General features: G+C 38.7%; 1 protein-coding gene across 1 annotated transcript in view; it reads left to right on the top strand.

Annotated features, from left to right (window-relative positions):
• Positions 1 to 760: 760 nt before the first annotated feature.
• Positions 761 to 16,883, top strand: part of MINDY4B (MINDY family member 4B) — a 40,624-nt gene continuing 24,501 nt past the window's right edge. Inside the window, exons 1-6 of the mRNA XM_072621525.1 lie at positions 761 to 873; positions 1,113 to 1,140; positions 7,620 to 7,739; positions 9,468 to 9,559; positions 12,509 to 12,674; positions 13,497 to 13,562. Of these exons, the coding sequence (XP_072477626.1) occupies positions 761 to 873; positions 1,113 to 1,140; positions 7,620 to 7,739; positions 9,468 to 9,559; positions 12,509 to 12,674; positions 13,497 to 13,562 (585 nt within the window). The remainder of the gene's footprint in view (positions 874 to 1,112; positions 1,141 to 7,619; positions 7,740 to 9,467; positions 9,560 to 12,508; positions 12,675 to 13,496; positions 13,563 to 16,883) is intronic.

The following is a 16,883-nucleotide window of genomic DNA, read 5'->3' as shown; positions in this document are numbered from 1 at the left end:
TGCTCCCCACTACACTACTCAGTCTCCCTTTTCTCAGTTGCTGATACCTGTGTGACCTTGGGCAAGTTGTTTAAGCTTTCTGGTCTTCAGTTTCCCCATCTGTAAAACGATAGCATGAGCTCATAGGCCACTTTTGGCTCCAGTTCTATAATGTGATGATTCTCTAACCCCAAAGGTCCCTTCTAACTTTTAATGCTTGCACTTTTTGATCCTTGCTTTTTTGATCCATTATGCTTCATAGAATGGGGATTTGTATATTTATATCCCGAGGTCTTTGAGGGCAGGCACAGTGCCTCATTCATCCTTGTACCTCCTACAGAGCTTGTAAATCAGCATGAGGACAGAAACTGCTCATTTCATGTTGGTTGAACAAACTGAGTGAAGCATCAGAGTCTAAGAAAATATTTTCCATCCATAGTGCCACCTTGAGTCAATTAGATTATGTCTTTTTTCTCCATTGCAAAGACAGCAATTGCAACCTCATTGTTTATCAATCTGAATCCTGGATTAAACATTTATACTGCCTGTGCAGTGAGCAAAACTGCACCAAGTCTTCCACCTCTAATGAAAATTTAATCGGATCTGATAGCAGGGGCTTACAGCAAGCCCAGAGCACTAGTTGTGTGAGACCTGGCTAGTCAATAGTGGGGATTAGCATATTGCAAACCACCATCTGTGCCAGCCAAATCTCTCTGCACCAGAAAGTACCTCTTGTCCCAATTTTGAACAACTTCTTTCAATTCGACTCCTTAGTCTATAAATGGACAACGAGGTCTCCCGTAAGGATCATAGTTTCCGAGAAAAGGAATTAGATGAAATAGCGAGGAAAATTTCAGACCTTGACAAATGGAGGGAAATCTTTAGTTATCCCAGGTAAGATTTTTGCATTTCTCTAAAATACGGATGATTTGAATGTAATACCTTTCATGTACTTCAGTAATCAACTCTTATTTTCTCTCTGTGAACATTCTCCTTTTACAAGTGTTCTTTGAAAATGCATCCATGGATAATCATCTTGTGGAAAGATGTTTCTATAGATCCAAAAGGTGATTGTTTCCTTACTCTCTAATAGGGAGAAACTCTTCACTTGATGTTTCCTCTTTCATTTACAGGTTGGAAATCAACAGTTCAACCCATCAGGTAACGCTTTTTCTCCAAAGGTGGATTTTGTTCTTCTGTGATTTTTACATCAAACAATCACATTGAAAACATAATCCGAGCATCTTCCTTAAGTGTCGTATCATCTACACAATGGTAGTACAGCATATGAAAATGTAAAATAATGAATAGGCAGTCCTGAGGATCTTTTCATATATTCCTTTTTTCTTTGACAGATCATTAAGCACTCTTCTAGCCTTTAAGAATATTTTTTCTATCACTAAAAGCAATATGCAGTTATTATTTAGAAACAATTATATTTAAAATCCAGACCTTCTACTGTTTGTGGAAATAATGCTAGATTGTCAAGACTTAGCACTTTAGTGATTTATGTACTTTCCAAGCTTCCCAAATCTGTAGAAATTTCAGTTGTTGTGGGTCAGTTTGAGACCAAAGTACCATCTACATAATTTGCCTTTTTCATTTGATCAGAGCTTTAAAAATAATAGAGGACTATAATTTGATTAATATTTTTAAAATATTTAAACATTATTTCAAGGTAAAAGCTGCAAGATGGTCTCCCTAAAGTCTGGAGAGGTTAGAAAGTTATATAAAGTCTTCTAATTTGTGTCTTTATGCAATCCATTCAGTTAATTCACAAACAGAAGAAACCATCAAACACTAGGATTTTTCCCCTGCTGTTAATTGGATTTGATATTGTCTGAAAACAGTACACAATTAGTACTATTATTATAAAATATAGCATAACAGTAAAGTCATATTTTTAGAATAAACTTGGAATCACTAGCCACATCCCAAGCATAGTCTAAATTGAAATATGAGAGATGATTTGTTTGATAATCTTAAAATTATCAGATGGAAAACTAGTTTAGACAGACAGGATTTGGAAGGTACTGAAAGAAACATTCAGGAGGTAAATAAAGAAATTTTTCAAAAAACTAAATTTCTAATTACAGTTTTGCAGCAAGATGGAAAAAGTCCACTCCTGGGAGTATAAAGATGTCATTTGATTTACGCAAAGTATCTGATCAATAACCTATTTGACTCAGATGATGTATCTGAGAGATAAGGAAGCCTCCTTCCACTCCCCTTTGGAATTTAGAATAAGTGGGAAGGCAGGTGTCTTTTTAAAGTATCGATCCGAATCAAGGAAAGTTCCTTTAATGTTGCCTTTTGTTTCCTGGACACAGAATGTGTATTTGTTCAAAAGTGAAGGAGGGCAAACTGAGGGCCAGTGCTAATAATTTAGACGCTGGAGGATGAGGTCTAGGATAGCTGGGGAGTGAATGAGTGAAAGGCAGTTCTTTCTGAACTGTGAAATTCTTGCCCTCACTAAAGGGGAGCAGGAACAAGAAAAAATACTTCGTATGGTAGCCACTAAGGTAAGCTAATTGTATTGAGGGAGAGAATTTAAGAGTCCTTCACAAAGATTTACTTAGTGTTGACTTTTGAAAACATTAAGCGATGATATTTCTCTCTTTCCCTAACATAATTTCAAGCCAAAGTCTCGATGTTAATGATGTTTCCATAGTTACATTTAACCTCTCTTGACACATCAAACTTGTACAAAGTCTTTTGAGAGAAACATATGTTTTTTCCTTTTTTCCGAATGGATATTCATAGTCTTTTCCACCCAATTATAAATATGAAATAAGAGTGCAGGATTTGAAGTTGGAGGCCAGAGTTCTGCCACTTTCTTCCCTGCATAGGGAAATAATGTGGGTGTAATGGAAAGAATGAGAAGAACTCAAGAATCTGAGTTTGAATCCTGGGTGACTTTGGGCCAGCCATTTAACTTGCCTGGGCTATGTTTTTCTCAAGTGTAAAATGAGGGGTATTAAATTGGCTGACCTTTAAGCTCATCCCCTGATGACTGAAGTGACCATATCTATATGGGGGAGTAATTAACTACACATCCTAAGCATTGGGAGACATATAGGAGAAGAATCAATGCCTCTCTCCCTAACTACCTTGGATTTATTTGTATATGCACTTTCTATATGTTTGTTGTTTCCCCATTTGAATATTAAGCTCTTTGGAAGGAAGGATCATTGGTATCCCCAGAGATTCACACATCAATCAATGCTGGTTGACTGATTGATTCTAAGTATAGAAAATAAACCTTCAAGAGACATCTCTACAAAAAAGAAAAAAGAAACTTACCCTCTCCCAAAACATGTAAGGCAAAATTAACACAAGGTTTTGGGGTTTTTTGTTTGTTTCTTTTTTTGCTTTGTTTTTGGGGGTGAGAGGACACTCAAGAGAAACTCCAAGACTGTCCCAAACCTGCTGATTATGAGAAAGCTGGTACCCGATCATCTCAAGGCAAAGGACAAGAACAGTGCCCATCAAAGGTCCTTTATTCACTTCCTGAACCCTCAATCAACTCAAAATGGCACTGCTTTCCTGTCTCCCTAGCAATGGTCATGGTGAGTACATCTTGTTAATTAAACATGGAGTGAAATGTAACCTCTCCAAAACAATGAGGTTGGGGAATCTTAGCTGGTGTCATATGAGAGTATTTATTGGACATAAGACTTCAGAGAATTGTTATTGGTAAAAGGAGAATATAATTAAAATGACTTATTTATAATTTTTTTTCAATACCAGTGCTGTGGTACTGGGAATGTTTTAATCCTTCCCTCCTAAGTTCTGACAGCTTCTGTATTTATACACTTTCTTGAAGCCATTGGAAAATACAAATAAGCCACATATAATGTAATATACATTCTACTGTAGATTAGGCCTTTTGGAGGAATTGAACTTTTTCAATTTCACATAAGTATAAATGAGCAAGAAGGAACATATCACTCGATTTTAGAGACTCAGAGACTTTAGAGAGGTCACCCTTTCTATTCCTTCCTTTTATACTTAAGGAAACTGAGGTCCAGAAAAGTTAAGTGATTTGCTCAGTCACACAAGTGGCAATATTGGGATTCAAGCCTAGGTCCTTCAATGGCAAATCTAGTACTCTTTCCACCATACCATACATTACTTCTTCTGAATTTGTGATGTTGAAGTTCCTTGTTGGGTTGGAGTCCCATGACCCTATTTTTGATAGCTACGATCAGGGTTGGGAGGGACCATGACTGGGTACTAGTGGGTACCATTCATTCATGGCTCCATTGACTCAAGAGTCCATTAATGTGGATCCTAGGTTCTAGGTCTTTCTTAATATGTCATGGTCAAGATGAATTAGACAGGACTAAAAGATGCTAGGATTATAGCAAAGACCCTCAACTTAGAAACTTTAGTGATCAGCTAATCTAACTCCTTATTTTACAGAAGAGAAAATGAAGACCCTCTATTTTGATTCATTGAAGTTTCTTTGGGGGGGGAACCTCCATAGTTTTGGAGAAAATGAAATAATGTTGATTTTATAGTCAGAGGACCTGAGTTCAAATCCTCTCTTTGACTCTTACTTCCTGTGTGTCCTTAGGCAAGTCACTTCCTTCTTCACCTCAGTTGCTTATTTGTTAAATAAAGGAGTTGGACTCAGTGGCTTCTACCTCAACAAGCATAATCATGTGATCTTCTTCACCAATATGAAATCTCTAATGTAGCCCATGAAACTCTATGTTGAGGGATAATATTATTTTTTCTCGCTATTATATCAAATAGAGAAGCAGCATAGCCTCCTTCATCTGATACAAACTTATTGGGTGCCCTTGGCAAGTCACTTAATCTCACAATGCCAGAGGCAGCTAACTTTCCAAAACTTGTAGATAAACTGTCATTCTACATTGGTGGGAGGAATTTCCACACCAGAAATAACCTCTAACCAATCAAACTATAAGCCAGAAGCAGCCTCCTACTCCTACTAAAAGAAAAGTAGGTACATCCAAGAAGCAATGATATTCAAATCTTTATTGATCATATAGCCTGGTGGATGCCACCCCCTGCAAAAAAGCTAAAAATTAGAATAGCTCTGTAATTCAAGCCTATGATAAAGAGCCTTAAAATACATACATGAATAAAATTTAGTATATAAATGAGCTTATATCAATTGAACTGTACTGCATTATCATATTTTGATGTCATATTTTTTTAGTTTCATGAATTTTATTAACCTTTGTCAAAAAGAGGAGTTTAGAGAAATATGAAATGGGAAAATCTATGCCTGAGTGCTTCCATTTGACCATAGAGGAAAACAGGATGTCACTGGAGACTTCCCTAATGACTGCCTAGGTCATCTTCCCCTTTAAAAAACCAGAGACAAAAGAATCCAAAGAGGGCAGTCTGAAAGCAAGCAATGGAGTGTTCAGGAAATCCCAGACATCTAAATAATTGATTTTTTTCTACTGAAATTGTATTTGGATTTATTCTTATTTTGCAAGTCACTTGATCTAGCCTTTTTTAACCAGCATAGTCATTAATGACCCATACCCTGGGCCTCCAGGGCTCTAATCCCTCTGGGGATGATGAGGATATCCTAGACTGGTTGGGTAGGGTGGGTATAGGGGAGAAGGATCTTGAAACTTCACTCGGTCTCACTGATGTTTCAGCCAGGCAAATTGTCTAGAATTAAGACAGTCACAAGATGCTCACTGGAGAATTCTCCCTTGCCTCACTGCTGACTTGCGTTGTACTGAATGGGGTAAGAATATACATTTTTACTGAAGGTTGGATGAACTGGTTATCTGGAGATGAAAGGATCTATAAAGCATTCTGCCCTCCCAAGAACTACCCCACTCCTTTGTTCAGGAGCAACAAACTCCTCATTTCCCCAACTTTTCCGCCTCCACCACCAAGTTCCAACATAATAGTTTATTTTTGCTTCCTAGACCTGGGAGAAATTGGGAAATAGAAGTTAGGTCTTTGGTACCTACCTATTCCTCCGTTTTTCTTTTTCCAAAGGTATTTTTCCCTGAACTCTCATTTAAAGGGCTAGTCCATACTCTATTCTGATGGGATCTTATGATAACAATGGTATTTACGGACATTTGTATTGTACTTTAAGGTTTATAAAGGCATATTTACTTACATCGTCTTGCTGAAGGAATTTTTTTATTTATTCTGCTCATCCTCAAAGGGAACAACTAGAGTAATTAATGGAAATTGCAAAGAGATAAATTAAGGTTTGATGTTAATAGAAAAACTTTCTAATAATAAATGAAGCAGGCTGACTCCGGGAATGGAAGCTTCCCCTACCTTAGAAGTGTCACACAGAGGGTATGCAGAGACCACTTTTTGGGGAAATTATGAGGAGTGAGTCCTCTTGAGTATGAGTTGAACTAAAATGGTGACCGACTCTCAAATTCTGTGAACTACTCTATGGGGCAGATCCTCCTGCTGTCACCATCCTCATTTCAGTGAAGGAGACAATGGTAGAGTCAGAGAACTTTGGAGTCAAGAAAACTTGGATTCAGATTCTGCCTGTGACACAATTATACTCATAACTATGGGCAAGTGACTCCCTGGGTCTCAGTTTCCTCATCTGTAAATTGGAAGGGAAAGGTTGGACAAGATGACCTCTTAGATCCCTTCCAACTCTATATCTATCACTCTCTGAAGAGGAGGTTCAGAAAAGTTAAGGAATCTGCCCATGGTCACAATCAGTAAGCAATGAAGGAGAGATTTTAATCCAGGTCTCTCTTGACTTCAGATCCAACACTTGTAGAACTGGTAACCATTCAATCAAACCCATACCCAAAAGAAATTTCCAGTATAGTATATCCAACAAGGGTTTTTCAAGGCTCTCCTTAAGGACCTCCAATGAGAGGAAACACACTTCTCTCCACTATTCCACAGAGATGACTATCAACTAGCTAGTTGTCACTAATAAATATGGTGTATCCTATAGTATACTTCTCACAAGAGCGAGATAACTGACCTTCCATTTATAAGGTCTCATCTTAGAGGCAGCCAGGTAGAGTAGTGAAAACAGATTGGACTTTGAGTCAGGAAGGCTTCATTTCAAATCTTGTGTCAGGCATTTACCAGTTATGTGCCCTTGGGTAAGAGCCTGAGAAAGGCTCTCTTGGCCTCAGTTTTCCTATCTGGAAAAAGGGGATGATAGTAGTGCATATCTTATAGGGTTGTTGTAAGGATCAAATGAGATAAAACATACAAAGTGCTTTACAAACTTTAGGGTCCTCTATAAATGCTAGGTATAATTACTATTATTATCTTAACACCCTCAACTCTCTCCAAGAGTTGAAGTTCTTAACTTTTTTTGCATCCTGAACCACAGGTACAGTCTGAGAAAGCCTATGGACCCCATCTCAGAATGTTTTTCAATTATATTGAAATACTTAAAATATTTAAAATCATATTCATGGATCTCAGGTTAAGAACCTCTGACATAAAAGAATTATTCAAAGCATGGAAAATCTTCCATAGATCACTAAATCAATAGTAAGATCTGAAGTCTAGATCAGGTTTAGGTTTTGTTGTAGAATCAGTGTTACTAATCCATCTCTCTGACTTTGCCATATATTTTTGTACTAAAAGTAAACATACAATTTGCTGATTAAAAGATACATTCCTCTCTTCCTTAGGGCCTACAAAAGATCCTGTTTGGAAATACAGTACATGTCTTTAACCATGACTGGAAAAAGTCATATTTCAAGTTCCATGAATCTTCTTCGGACCTGTCCTACGCTTTGGAAATAGGAAAGGTAACAAACTATCAATAAATCACATAAAAAACCATGGTCCCATAAAGTGTCCCCAGAGGTACATAGCACCCACGTAAATTCATAAAGCTTTCAAATACTCTTTCTATTCTTCTAAACCTCCTTATTGGCTTAGCTTTTCTCAGAGCAGTAACACAATATGGTCCTACATTTTGACAAGTCCTCACGAGATTTCAGTCAATCAATAAACATTTTTTTAAGCATCCGCTATGTAACCAGACTGGAGAAGAAAATGGAAAACTACTCCAGTATCTTTGCCAAGAAAACCCAATGGACAGTATTAGACATCAACATGTACCAGGCATTATGCTAAATGCTAGGGATACAAAGAAAGATAAAAGACAGTGTCTGCTCTCAAGGAACTCACAGTCCAAAGGGAGAGACAACATGCAAAGTAACTATGTACAAACAAGGGATATAAAGGATAAATTGGAAATAATCAACAGAGAGAAAGCACTAGCATTAGGGAGATTGGGAAAGGCTTCTTTTAGAAGATGGGATTTTAGCAGAGACTTGAAGGAAGCCAGGAGGTGGGAATGAGGAGAGAGAGCATTTCAATCACAGGGCCTCGCTACTTGGAGTAAAACTGAGTAGGGTGAAAGAAGAATGGAAAAGTAGACTAGGGTTTTGAATACCAAAGAGCAGACTGTGTATTTGATCATAGAGAATGGCTAGAGTTGATTGAGTGGGGAGGATTTCAGTTCTGCTCCACTATCTTCAAGGGCTTGGAGGGCTGAAATTATAAAGCTTCTGAGTTCTCTTTGGAGAATTCAAATTTCATTTCCCAACAAGAAAGAAAAAAAAAACGACTAGAAAGACAACTTTCATGTTTTTTTTCCCTTTCCACCAGAGGCAAAGTCACGGAGTGGAGACTGCACCAGAGAGGGAAGGCTGGCAACCAGGGCCTGGCTCTGGAGGAGAAATTCACCTCTTCAGACCCAGGCTTTGTCCACTACCAAGTAAAGGAGTGCCATTTAACAGCTGCCAGGCTTCCCTCCCAGCTCTAAATTACTGTGACATTCCATCTGACCTCACTGGCCTCATCTGACCCTAAGAATTAGAAGATAGCGAATCCATCTGTAGGGCTTTTTTTCCCCTTCATCATTAAAATTCATATCATCTATAATAATTTGTAGATAGTGTAAGAGATAAACAACCAATTCTCCCCTACCTATAAATGATGTGACTGGACAAGAACATCTTTAAGGTCCTCTGTTCTAACAGTCTGTGATTCTTATCACTCTATGATAGAGCTATAGATGTCTATACATAGAGAGAGGGAGATAGATACACATATACATATGCATATACATATAATTTGACATGACAACTATTATTAGCTTGGCATCACATCAGGTGTCTAAATTTCAGTTAGAAATAGCTGAAATTAAACATTGAGATATATATTTTTTTCTCTTTCAAGTTCTCCATTGCCTTCCCCTCCCCCTCCAATCTAACTTAACAACTCCCGCTCTAAGCTTCCAGTTATAAGAGAGTGGTCTATCTGCACTGGTGGAAGGTGTTTCCACACCAGGAAGTCCATTTGCCAAAGGAATTATAGGTTAAGACTAAAAAGTACTACTAGCAAAGGGAGCCGATTCCATTTTATTTGTTTGTCCCCCTCTTTCTACTCCTCCCCTGGTTACCCACGCAAACTAATTCCACTGCTTTTATCCTACATGGCCTGATTCTACTTTATTGTCACTTTAGGGTGGGTCCAGAGCAATCCAAATGGCTGTGCAGGTGAACATCCTCAAATACCTTTTATTTACAAGGAGTGAAAAAGGTAGCAACTTTTGCAGGTAAGAAGAGACAGACAGCGACAGAGAGATAGAGACAGACACACAGAGTAAGAGACAGAGACAGATACACAGAGGCAGAGAAAGAAAGAGACAGAGACAGAGACCCCATTTCACTGGATGAGATTCCAAGTTTGCTTACTTAAGCAGGTATAATAACCCAGAGTGTAGGGGTGGGGCAGATTGTGGTGCCTGGGAGCCATGAGCACCTCTGTCACACATCTGGATGCTCCATCATCATCATTCAATTCCTCTATCCCTTCTTCATCCCTTTCCACATTCCCCAGGTGACAGATGTGCTTCTCCTAGGACATGTTTCTCTCTCAAGTCAAGGAATTCCATTTTATCCTCTTTATTCTTTCCAGCTTTAGCCTCTTATAAATAGTTTCACGTGGTCTTCATGGTCTGCCGTAGAGCATCCTATCTGTCAGCTGAGATTAAAAGCCTATGTTGCCTTTTCCCATGTCAGGTGTGCCCCTCTGACTATGGTTGATGAGAGGCACAGGATGTCAAAAAAAATGCCACAAAATACCAGCGGTGTGCCCACCGCAGGGGAGCAAAGGCCTAGGGAGCCCAAGCAGCTTTGTAAATGAACCGTGAGGGCTGTCACTTATCTCATCCAACTTCAGGTGATAGCCCTCAGTAAGCATCCCCTTGGTCAATCAATCCCAATTACTTTCCCTTTAGTGAGAACAGTCAATCAGTCACATCATCTTGATTTATCGAAAGTCTTCTCTGCACCAGCCGCTGGGATTCATGCTGTACAGGCCATGAATCAGTCAGACTCTGATCCCATTCTCCAGAAGCATAATTACAATTGGGTTGAGGAAAAAAGACATATGAATGAAAAGATAAATATAACCAACCATTCCAGGAAGTCTGTATAACGAAGTAACAATGAAATTAGTGCCACAGGAGTTAAGAAAAGGATAACTTCACTTCTGTCTGGAGTGACTGGAAAATCTAGATTTAGAACAATGTCGACTTTGGATAAGCACAGAGGAGGGGAAGGTATCACCAGTGGGGACCCTTGACCCAAGGTTTCATACTTACTGCATTATAAAGGAAAATGATGAATTTCTCAATCCATGCTTAATGGGCCACCCTATGCTCTCTCTATATATATTTTAAGTCTTTTTGATATGTTTTGTTTTAAAATTACAAACCTTTGCAGATTAATAGAGGGGTGTGTTGGACTCAGCTCATACCTGGCTCTCAGACTGATTATTAAATTTTCAATGGGAGTATTTACACCTCAGAAATACGCAAATGTTATAACTCAGGGCTGGATTTTTTTATTCTGTTGATTTCCAGACCTAAGAAAGTGATGGAGAAAAAAATGCAAATGATGCAGATTAAAGTTAAAAGTGTATCATGGCTACTTTTTATTTTCAGAGAACTGGTTGTTTAACATTTACCAACACACTCCTGAGCTATCCTTTTTTCGATTCAATAGAACATTAACTAAGTGCTTACTATGTGCCAGAAACATACAAAAAGAGGAAAAAGATAGTGACTGCCTTCAAGGAACTTAAAATCATTTGGGAGAAGCCAATGATAAAGTTTTTTTTAAATAAGTAAAACTAATAATACAGTGACCTTATCTGAAAATTCACACAATATTCCACATCTGTGTACCTCTCTTCTATTTTAAAACATTAATAGATATATATTTTATCTCTCATTCCCTACCTCATTGTGAAAACAAACAAAAAATTCCACCAAGATTTTTGTAGCAAATATGCATGATCAAGCCAAATGGCTGTATACAAAAACACACTTGTCTCTTTCTGCACCCTTATTCCACCACCGCTCTTTCATGGACAGCATGTTTCATCTTTAGTCCTCTGGATCTGTCTGTACTGTGACGAATAGCTCCTCTCACCAAAAAAATAAAATCGCTACAGCAAGTGAATGCCCTGGATTCATACCCTTTTTCCTCTCTTCTATTGCTGATTAATAAAATGATGGATTTGGAGTCAGAAAGACCTAGGTTTGAATCTCACATTAGACACTTACTAGTGGTGTGACCTTAAGCCAATCACTTCATCTCTTTGACCCTCTGTTTCCTCAGTTTTAAAAGGAGGGAGGGTGTCGCTGTACCTACTTCACAGGGATTTTGTGAAAGATCAAGTTGGATAATGTATGTAAAATGCTTTGAAATATCACAGTACCGTATAAACATCAGCTATTATTACTGTTTACCATACACTCAAGGCCACAAATGTGACATATCTAGGACCCTTATTTGCAAGGGAAAAGAGTACTTATAGGAATCTTTATTACTAATAAGGTTGTATGGGAGTGACTATTGAAAATTGAAAACAAATAAATAAATAAATCTGGAAAATAAATAAATAATAATAAGATTGCCTCAGACACTTACTAGCTGTGTGGCCCTAGAGTAAGTCACTTAACCCTGATTGTCTTAAAAAATAATAATAATAATAATATAGTTCAGGTGATTAAAAGCTATCTGAAAATATATCTTCAGTCCCATCATGGACTGAAAAGTTCGCAGAATTCATAAATTTCCCTCCCTAATGACCATTTTCCTAGGTTCCCAGGACATCCTGCCATCACTTGACCTTAAAATCCTCAGCCAATCTGGGATTGCTTCAGATCCCAACATCTTGGACAAAGCTCATTCATTCATGCAAGTTGTTTTTCCAGGCTCATTCTCAGCCAATGATGGGTTTTTGGTGCCCCAATCACTTTCCCATTTAACCATTATTTGTCATGTCTCTTTCCCAGGAGAGTACATCACATGTCAGGGACAGAGAGCAAATAATCTTGGAGGTGGAAAGAGTTTCCACAAGTTTCCAAAGCTACTCTTTACAAGTCATTTAAGCAAAATAGCTAATGGTCCCAATTAAATATCTGCCTACTGCCCAGGGAAGACTTGGGCATTCCTTGGAATGTTTTTCACCTTTTGATTTAATTACATTGCAGTTTATGCAAAACAAGCCATCGAGAACAGAAAGAAGCCCTCTCAGTAGCTCTAGCAGATACTCTGTGGACAGCAGGAGAAAGACAAAAAGTCATCATCTGTGTCATCACATCAGAAACTTATTTTCCCTCAACGAGGGACTTCCAAGCAGATGGCTTGACTGAGAGAGTGAGTATGGATGGCTCATGCCTGTGATCACACATCTCCTACAGTACATCAGTACCAGTCGGGGTGACAAAGATGCTTCAATGAGCTTTTGGCCTGGCCATTGACATAGTTTAAGCCAGACACTGGGCAGCAAGGAGATGGGCGTCTAATTATGACGGAGACCCAAGCTGCCACAATAAACCAGCCTGCAATGAATGTCTGCTTTCTGGATTCACTTGCCCCAGGGTGATGAAAGTGTCAGGTCTGGCCACCTCACATTCTAACTGGCTATGTTTCTGTAACTATGATCTCAACGACAGCACAGCTATCCCTACTCAAAATTCTGTTTGCCTTTTCTACTTGAGATTTTGTTCTTGTTAAAAACAAGGAATGCAAAATTCATTGATTTGAGCTACCACATTTTACAATGTGTTTTTATTGATTCATTGATTCATCCATTTGACAAGTCCTTACTGTGCACATACTATCAGGCACTGTTGATTCTCTCACTACTTTTGGTCCATGTCTGCGATTTCATCTGGGCAGGGGCATTCCGATGCTGCACTTCCTGTTCAGTCATTAAGAGAGTTGTTTTGAGGGAATAAGAGGTTAAATGACTTTTCCATGATCACACAGGCAGTATATATGAGAAACAGGACTTACACCCAGGTTTTGACGTTGAGGTCAACTCTTTATCCATGTCACAAGGCTCCCATTCGTATCAAATAAGTAGCATATCAGTTTATGTATGTTTCTTTAATTATTATGAAGTATTAACAGGGTATTAACATACAAGAACTAGGCCCTTTCCACCCATTTTTAACCTTCTACTCCTGAATACAGCTCCAGCTCTTTGAGTTTTTAGAGAAGGAAGATGCCAAGAAATTCATCTATGATCATTTACAGTGGGTAAGTGAAGATCCCATTGAATTGTATGTTCATTAATGTCTTATTTCTTTGGTAAAGTTCATTTGTGATGAAGCTTATTAAGAGTGCCATGTTGTTTTAAGAGGCCTCAGGGAAACACTTAAGAAAGAAAAAGCTAGTCCCTCTCTGCTCAATTCCTTGAAGAAGACTAGGCCAAAGCCTCCTTTTTCCTGGGTTCATCAATACCTGGGGCAAGGTTTTGAGGGGTATCTAGGAAAAAGCACAAAAATTAAGAGACCATGACAGGACTAGGATCTATCACGTAAATGGCACGTGGCAAGTCATTTCTGGGTATGCCATCTTTGAAAGGATGGCCCCCAATTCTCATCTCCTCTCCAGGATTTCCCCCTACCCTTTTTTAAAAATTTTTCTCATCTGTCCTGGCAGTTCTTATGTAGGAGTTCAGGATTCCACATGAGGAGACAGTTCAGTGAGAAATCCTGGAGGAGATATGAGAAGGTAGAATCAAGGACAGGGAAAAGAAGAATGTTAACAGTAGTAATTTCAGATTTCTTAGGCTTAGAAGAAATTGATAATCAGAGCACAACTAGAAGTGAATTCTATCTAAAGACTGGGGGAAAAGCAACATTAGGTTTAACTGTGCAATATGAAAATGGGAACACATTAACAGAAACATAATTAAATCACCAAAACTCTAGGCATGTAAACAGGGCAGCAGGGCCAGTTCTAGGAAAAGGAAGGAGAGTCTCATCATCCCTTTTAAAGGAATTCCTTTGTCCATTGTCCTTCTACTGTCAACTGACCTTCCAGGATCCCCTCTAGAGGTCATAGGTGATACTCTGGACCACCACCTCCCACTCTCAAACTTCTCCAATTAATGAAACTTACCTCTCATATATCTCATTCCCTTAGGGTCCTCTAAAGTCACAGCCACTGTATCTGATAAACTAACTTGTAAAGTGTGGGAAGGAAGGGAACATACATCTATTAAACACCTACTAAGTGCAGAACACTGTGACAAGCACTTTATGAATATCATCTCATTTAATCCTCACAGTCCTGTGAGATAGTTGTTGATATCATCCTTGTTTTACAGCTGTGAAAACTGAGGCAGATTTGCCCATGGTCCCCCAGCTGGTAAGTTTCTGAGGCTGGCTTTGAACTCAAGTCTTCCAGGCCATGTTGTATGACCATTAAGCATGACCTAAACGCCTAGCTAAATGTGGGGTTCTTTTCTCCTAGTATTTCAACAGAGCCCTTTTTGAGGCCCAATAAATTGAGGCTGTTATGGGGCACAGGATAGAGTGATGGGCCTGGAATCAGGAAGACCTGAGTTCAGATCTGCCCTTAGGTACTTAATGAGCCCTTGGAGCCCAGTTAGGCCAAGTCTCTCATTTTTCAGTGAACCCTAGAGGCAAGTCAAGAACTCTCTCTAGCAACTGATAAAGGGATTACTAGAGAACAAGAGAAGGACTAAACTTCTTTCTTCCTCCCATTGTTTTTCTCTGAAGTTGCTCTGACATCTCTAACAAGCCCTCCTTGACTTTTTCAGTCAGCATGATGAATTCTCTGGCTTGTAGACACAAGGACCTACTGCCCATTCCCCCCAGTGTTTCACACTGGGCAATGGCTTGGCTCACACCATATGAGGAAACGTTGTGTGAAATATTAAGTTGTCATTTTAAATTTTACGAAAAATATTTCTCCAGTGAGACATTTTCCCCTGCAACAGCACATCAATTCATTTGTTAAATCCTTACTGTGTTCCAACACCATTGTCGGTTCTATAGAACATGTGAAAGAAATAGAAGCCTGTCCTCAAAAAAGTTACCACCTAATTGGGCAGTGAATCTGTAGATATACAAAACAACTAAAAAAAGGAAATAATATAAAAAAGCCAAGGACTAGATTGTTTGATGAGTAGAACATTATGGTGTGTAATAGCCAGTAAAAGTTTGTACAGAAGACCTTGACCTTGAAATATACTTCAGATTTGGATTGGTGAAAAAAAAAAAGCTGGAAGTTAATTACCAGTAGGGGAGGAGGAAGGAGCATGAGGAAAGGCATGGGCTCAAGGATGAATATATCTTATGTCAGGTATCAGAAATGAAACCACAGGTATCATAGTAAGCTTGACTTGAGTCATCCCAAGTACTGAACCATATCCCAGGTCATCTGAAGCTTGCTCAAATGGTTTTGGCATTCATCTGCACAGAGACCATGATGGAATGTGAATCCATATGGAAGTCTCCATTCTTTTGAATTCATGACTCTGTCCATGCATAACTGTAAGGTGTTAGATGGTCAATCAAAGCCAGACACTGTACTAGTACTGTACTAAGGGGATAAGATGGAATGAGTTGATGATGAGTCTTAAATACCAGACTAAGATATTTATACATGATCCTATAGAAAAGAAGAAGCCATTTAAAGTTCTTAAGCAGAATAGTAACAACATAAAGAGTTAATCTGACATTTTGCATAACTGCACATGTATAAGCTATATGCAAGTGCTTGCCTTCTCAAGGAGGGGACAAAAGAGGAAAGGAGGGAGGGAATTTGGAACTCAAAAATGATTTCTAAAAAATGTTCAAATTTGTTTTCACATGTAATTTTACGTGTAATAAAATAACATTCTTTTTCAAAAAGAGAAAAAATGAGTGATACAATATGAGAAAAAAAAAGTTAATCTGTCATGTTAGGGGCAGACTGTAGGATAAATAGACTAAAAACAGGGAGGCTACTTGAAGAGGTTATTTCCATAACCCAGATTTGTGAAGGTGGCAACCTATATTAGAAAGATGGCAGCAGTAATGGGGAGGAAGGATGAATCTAACAGACATCTTGAAGCAAAAATAACCAAGAGATTTGGTGACTCATTGCATACGTGAAATTAAAAGAAAAGGCCTTCAAGACCAGGAGAATGGTAGTTGCCACTAACAGAAATGAAGTAGAATGTTATGGCATGGAAGTTCTCTCCTGATCTCCCCTCAAGCTGGTCAGGTCCCCAAAGGGATTATATTATGTCCCCCTTAAGGGTCTATAGGTATCAGCCTTGAGGAGAGAGGAGGTGTTTTCTCTAATATTGTAGCTCATGAGCCCTTACCAGTGTGTTTCCTCCACTCATTATCTGTTGATTTCAGTTAGTCAGATAGTAATCAGCTTTAAAAACAGGCATTTACTATGGTGGCATAGTACTTTTCTCTCCACTCTTAGCAAGTCTGACACACTGTCCCACAATTCCAGGAGAAAGCAGGCATAAGGTGAGGGCACATGTGGTAACACACACAATTCACAGATCTTCCTTAGGTATGGTATCATTTTCCTGGTTAGTGTCTTGTA

This window comes from Notamacropus eugenii, chromosome 6 (assembly GCF_028372415.1).
Source record: "Notamacropus eugenii isolate mMacEug1 chromosome 6, mMacEug1.pri_v2, whole genome shotgun sequence".
NCBI lineage: Eukaryota > Metazoa > Chordata > Mammalia > Diprotodontia > Macropodidae > Notamacropus > Notamacropus eugenii.
This window is presented reverse-complemented; position numbering and strand designations above follow the sequence as displayed.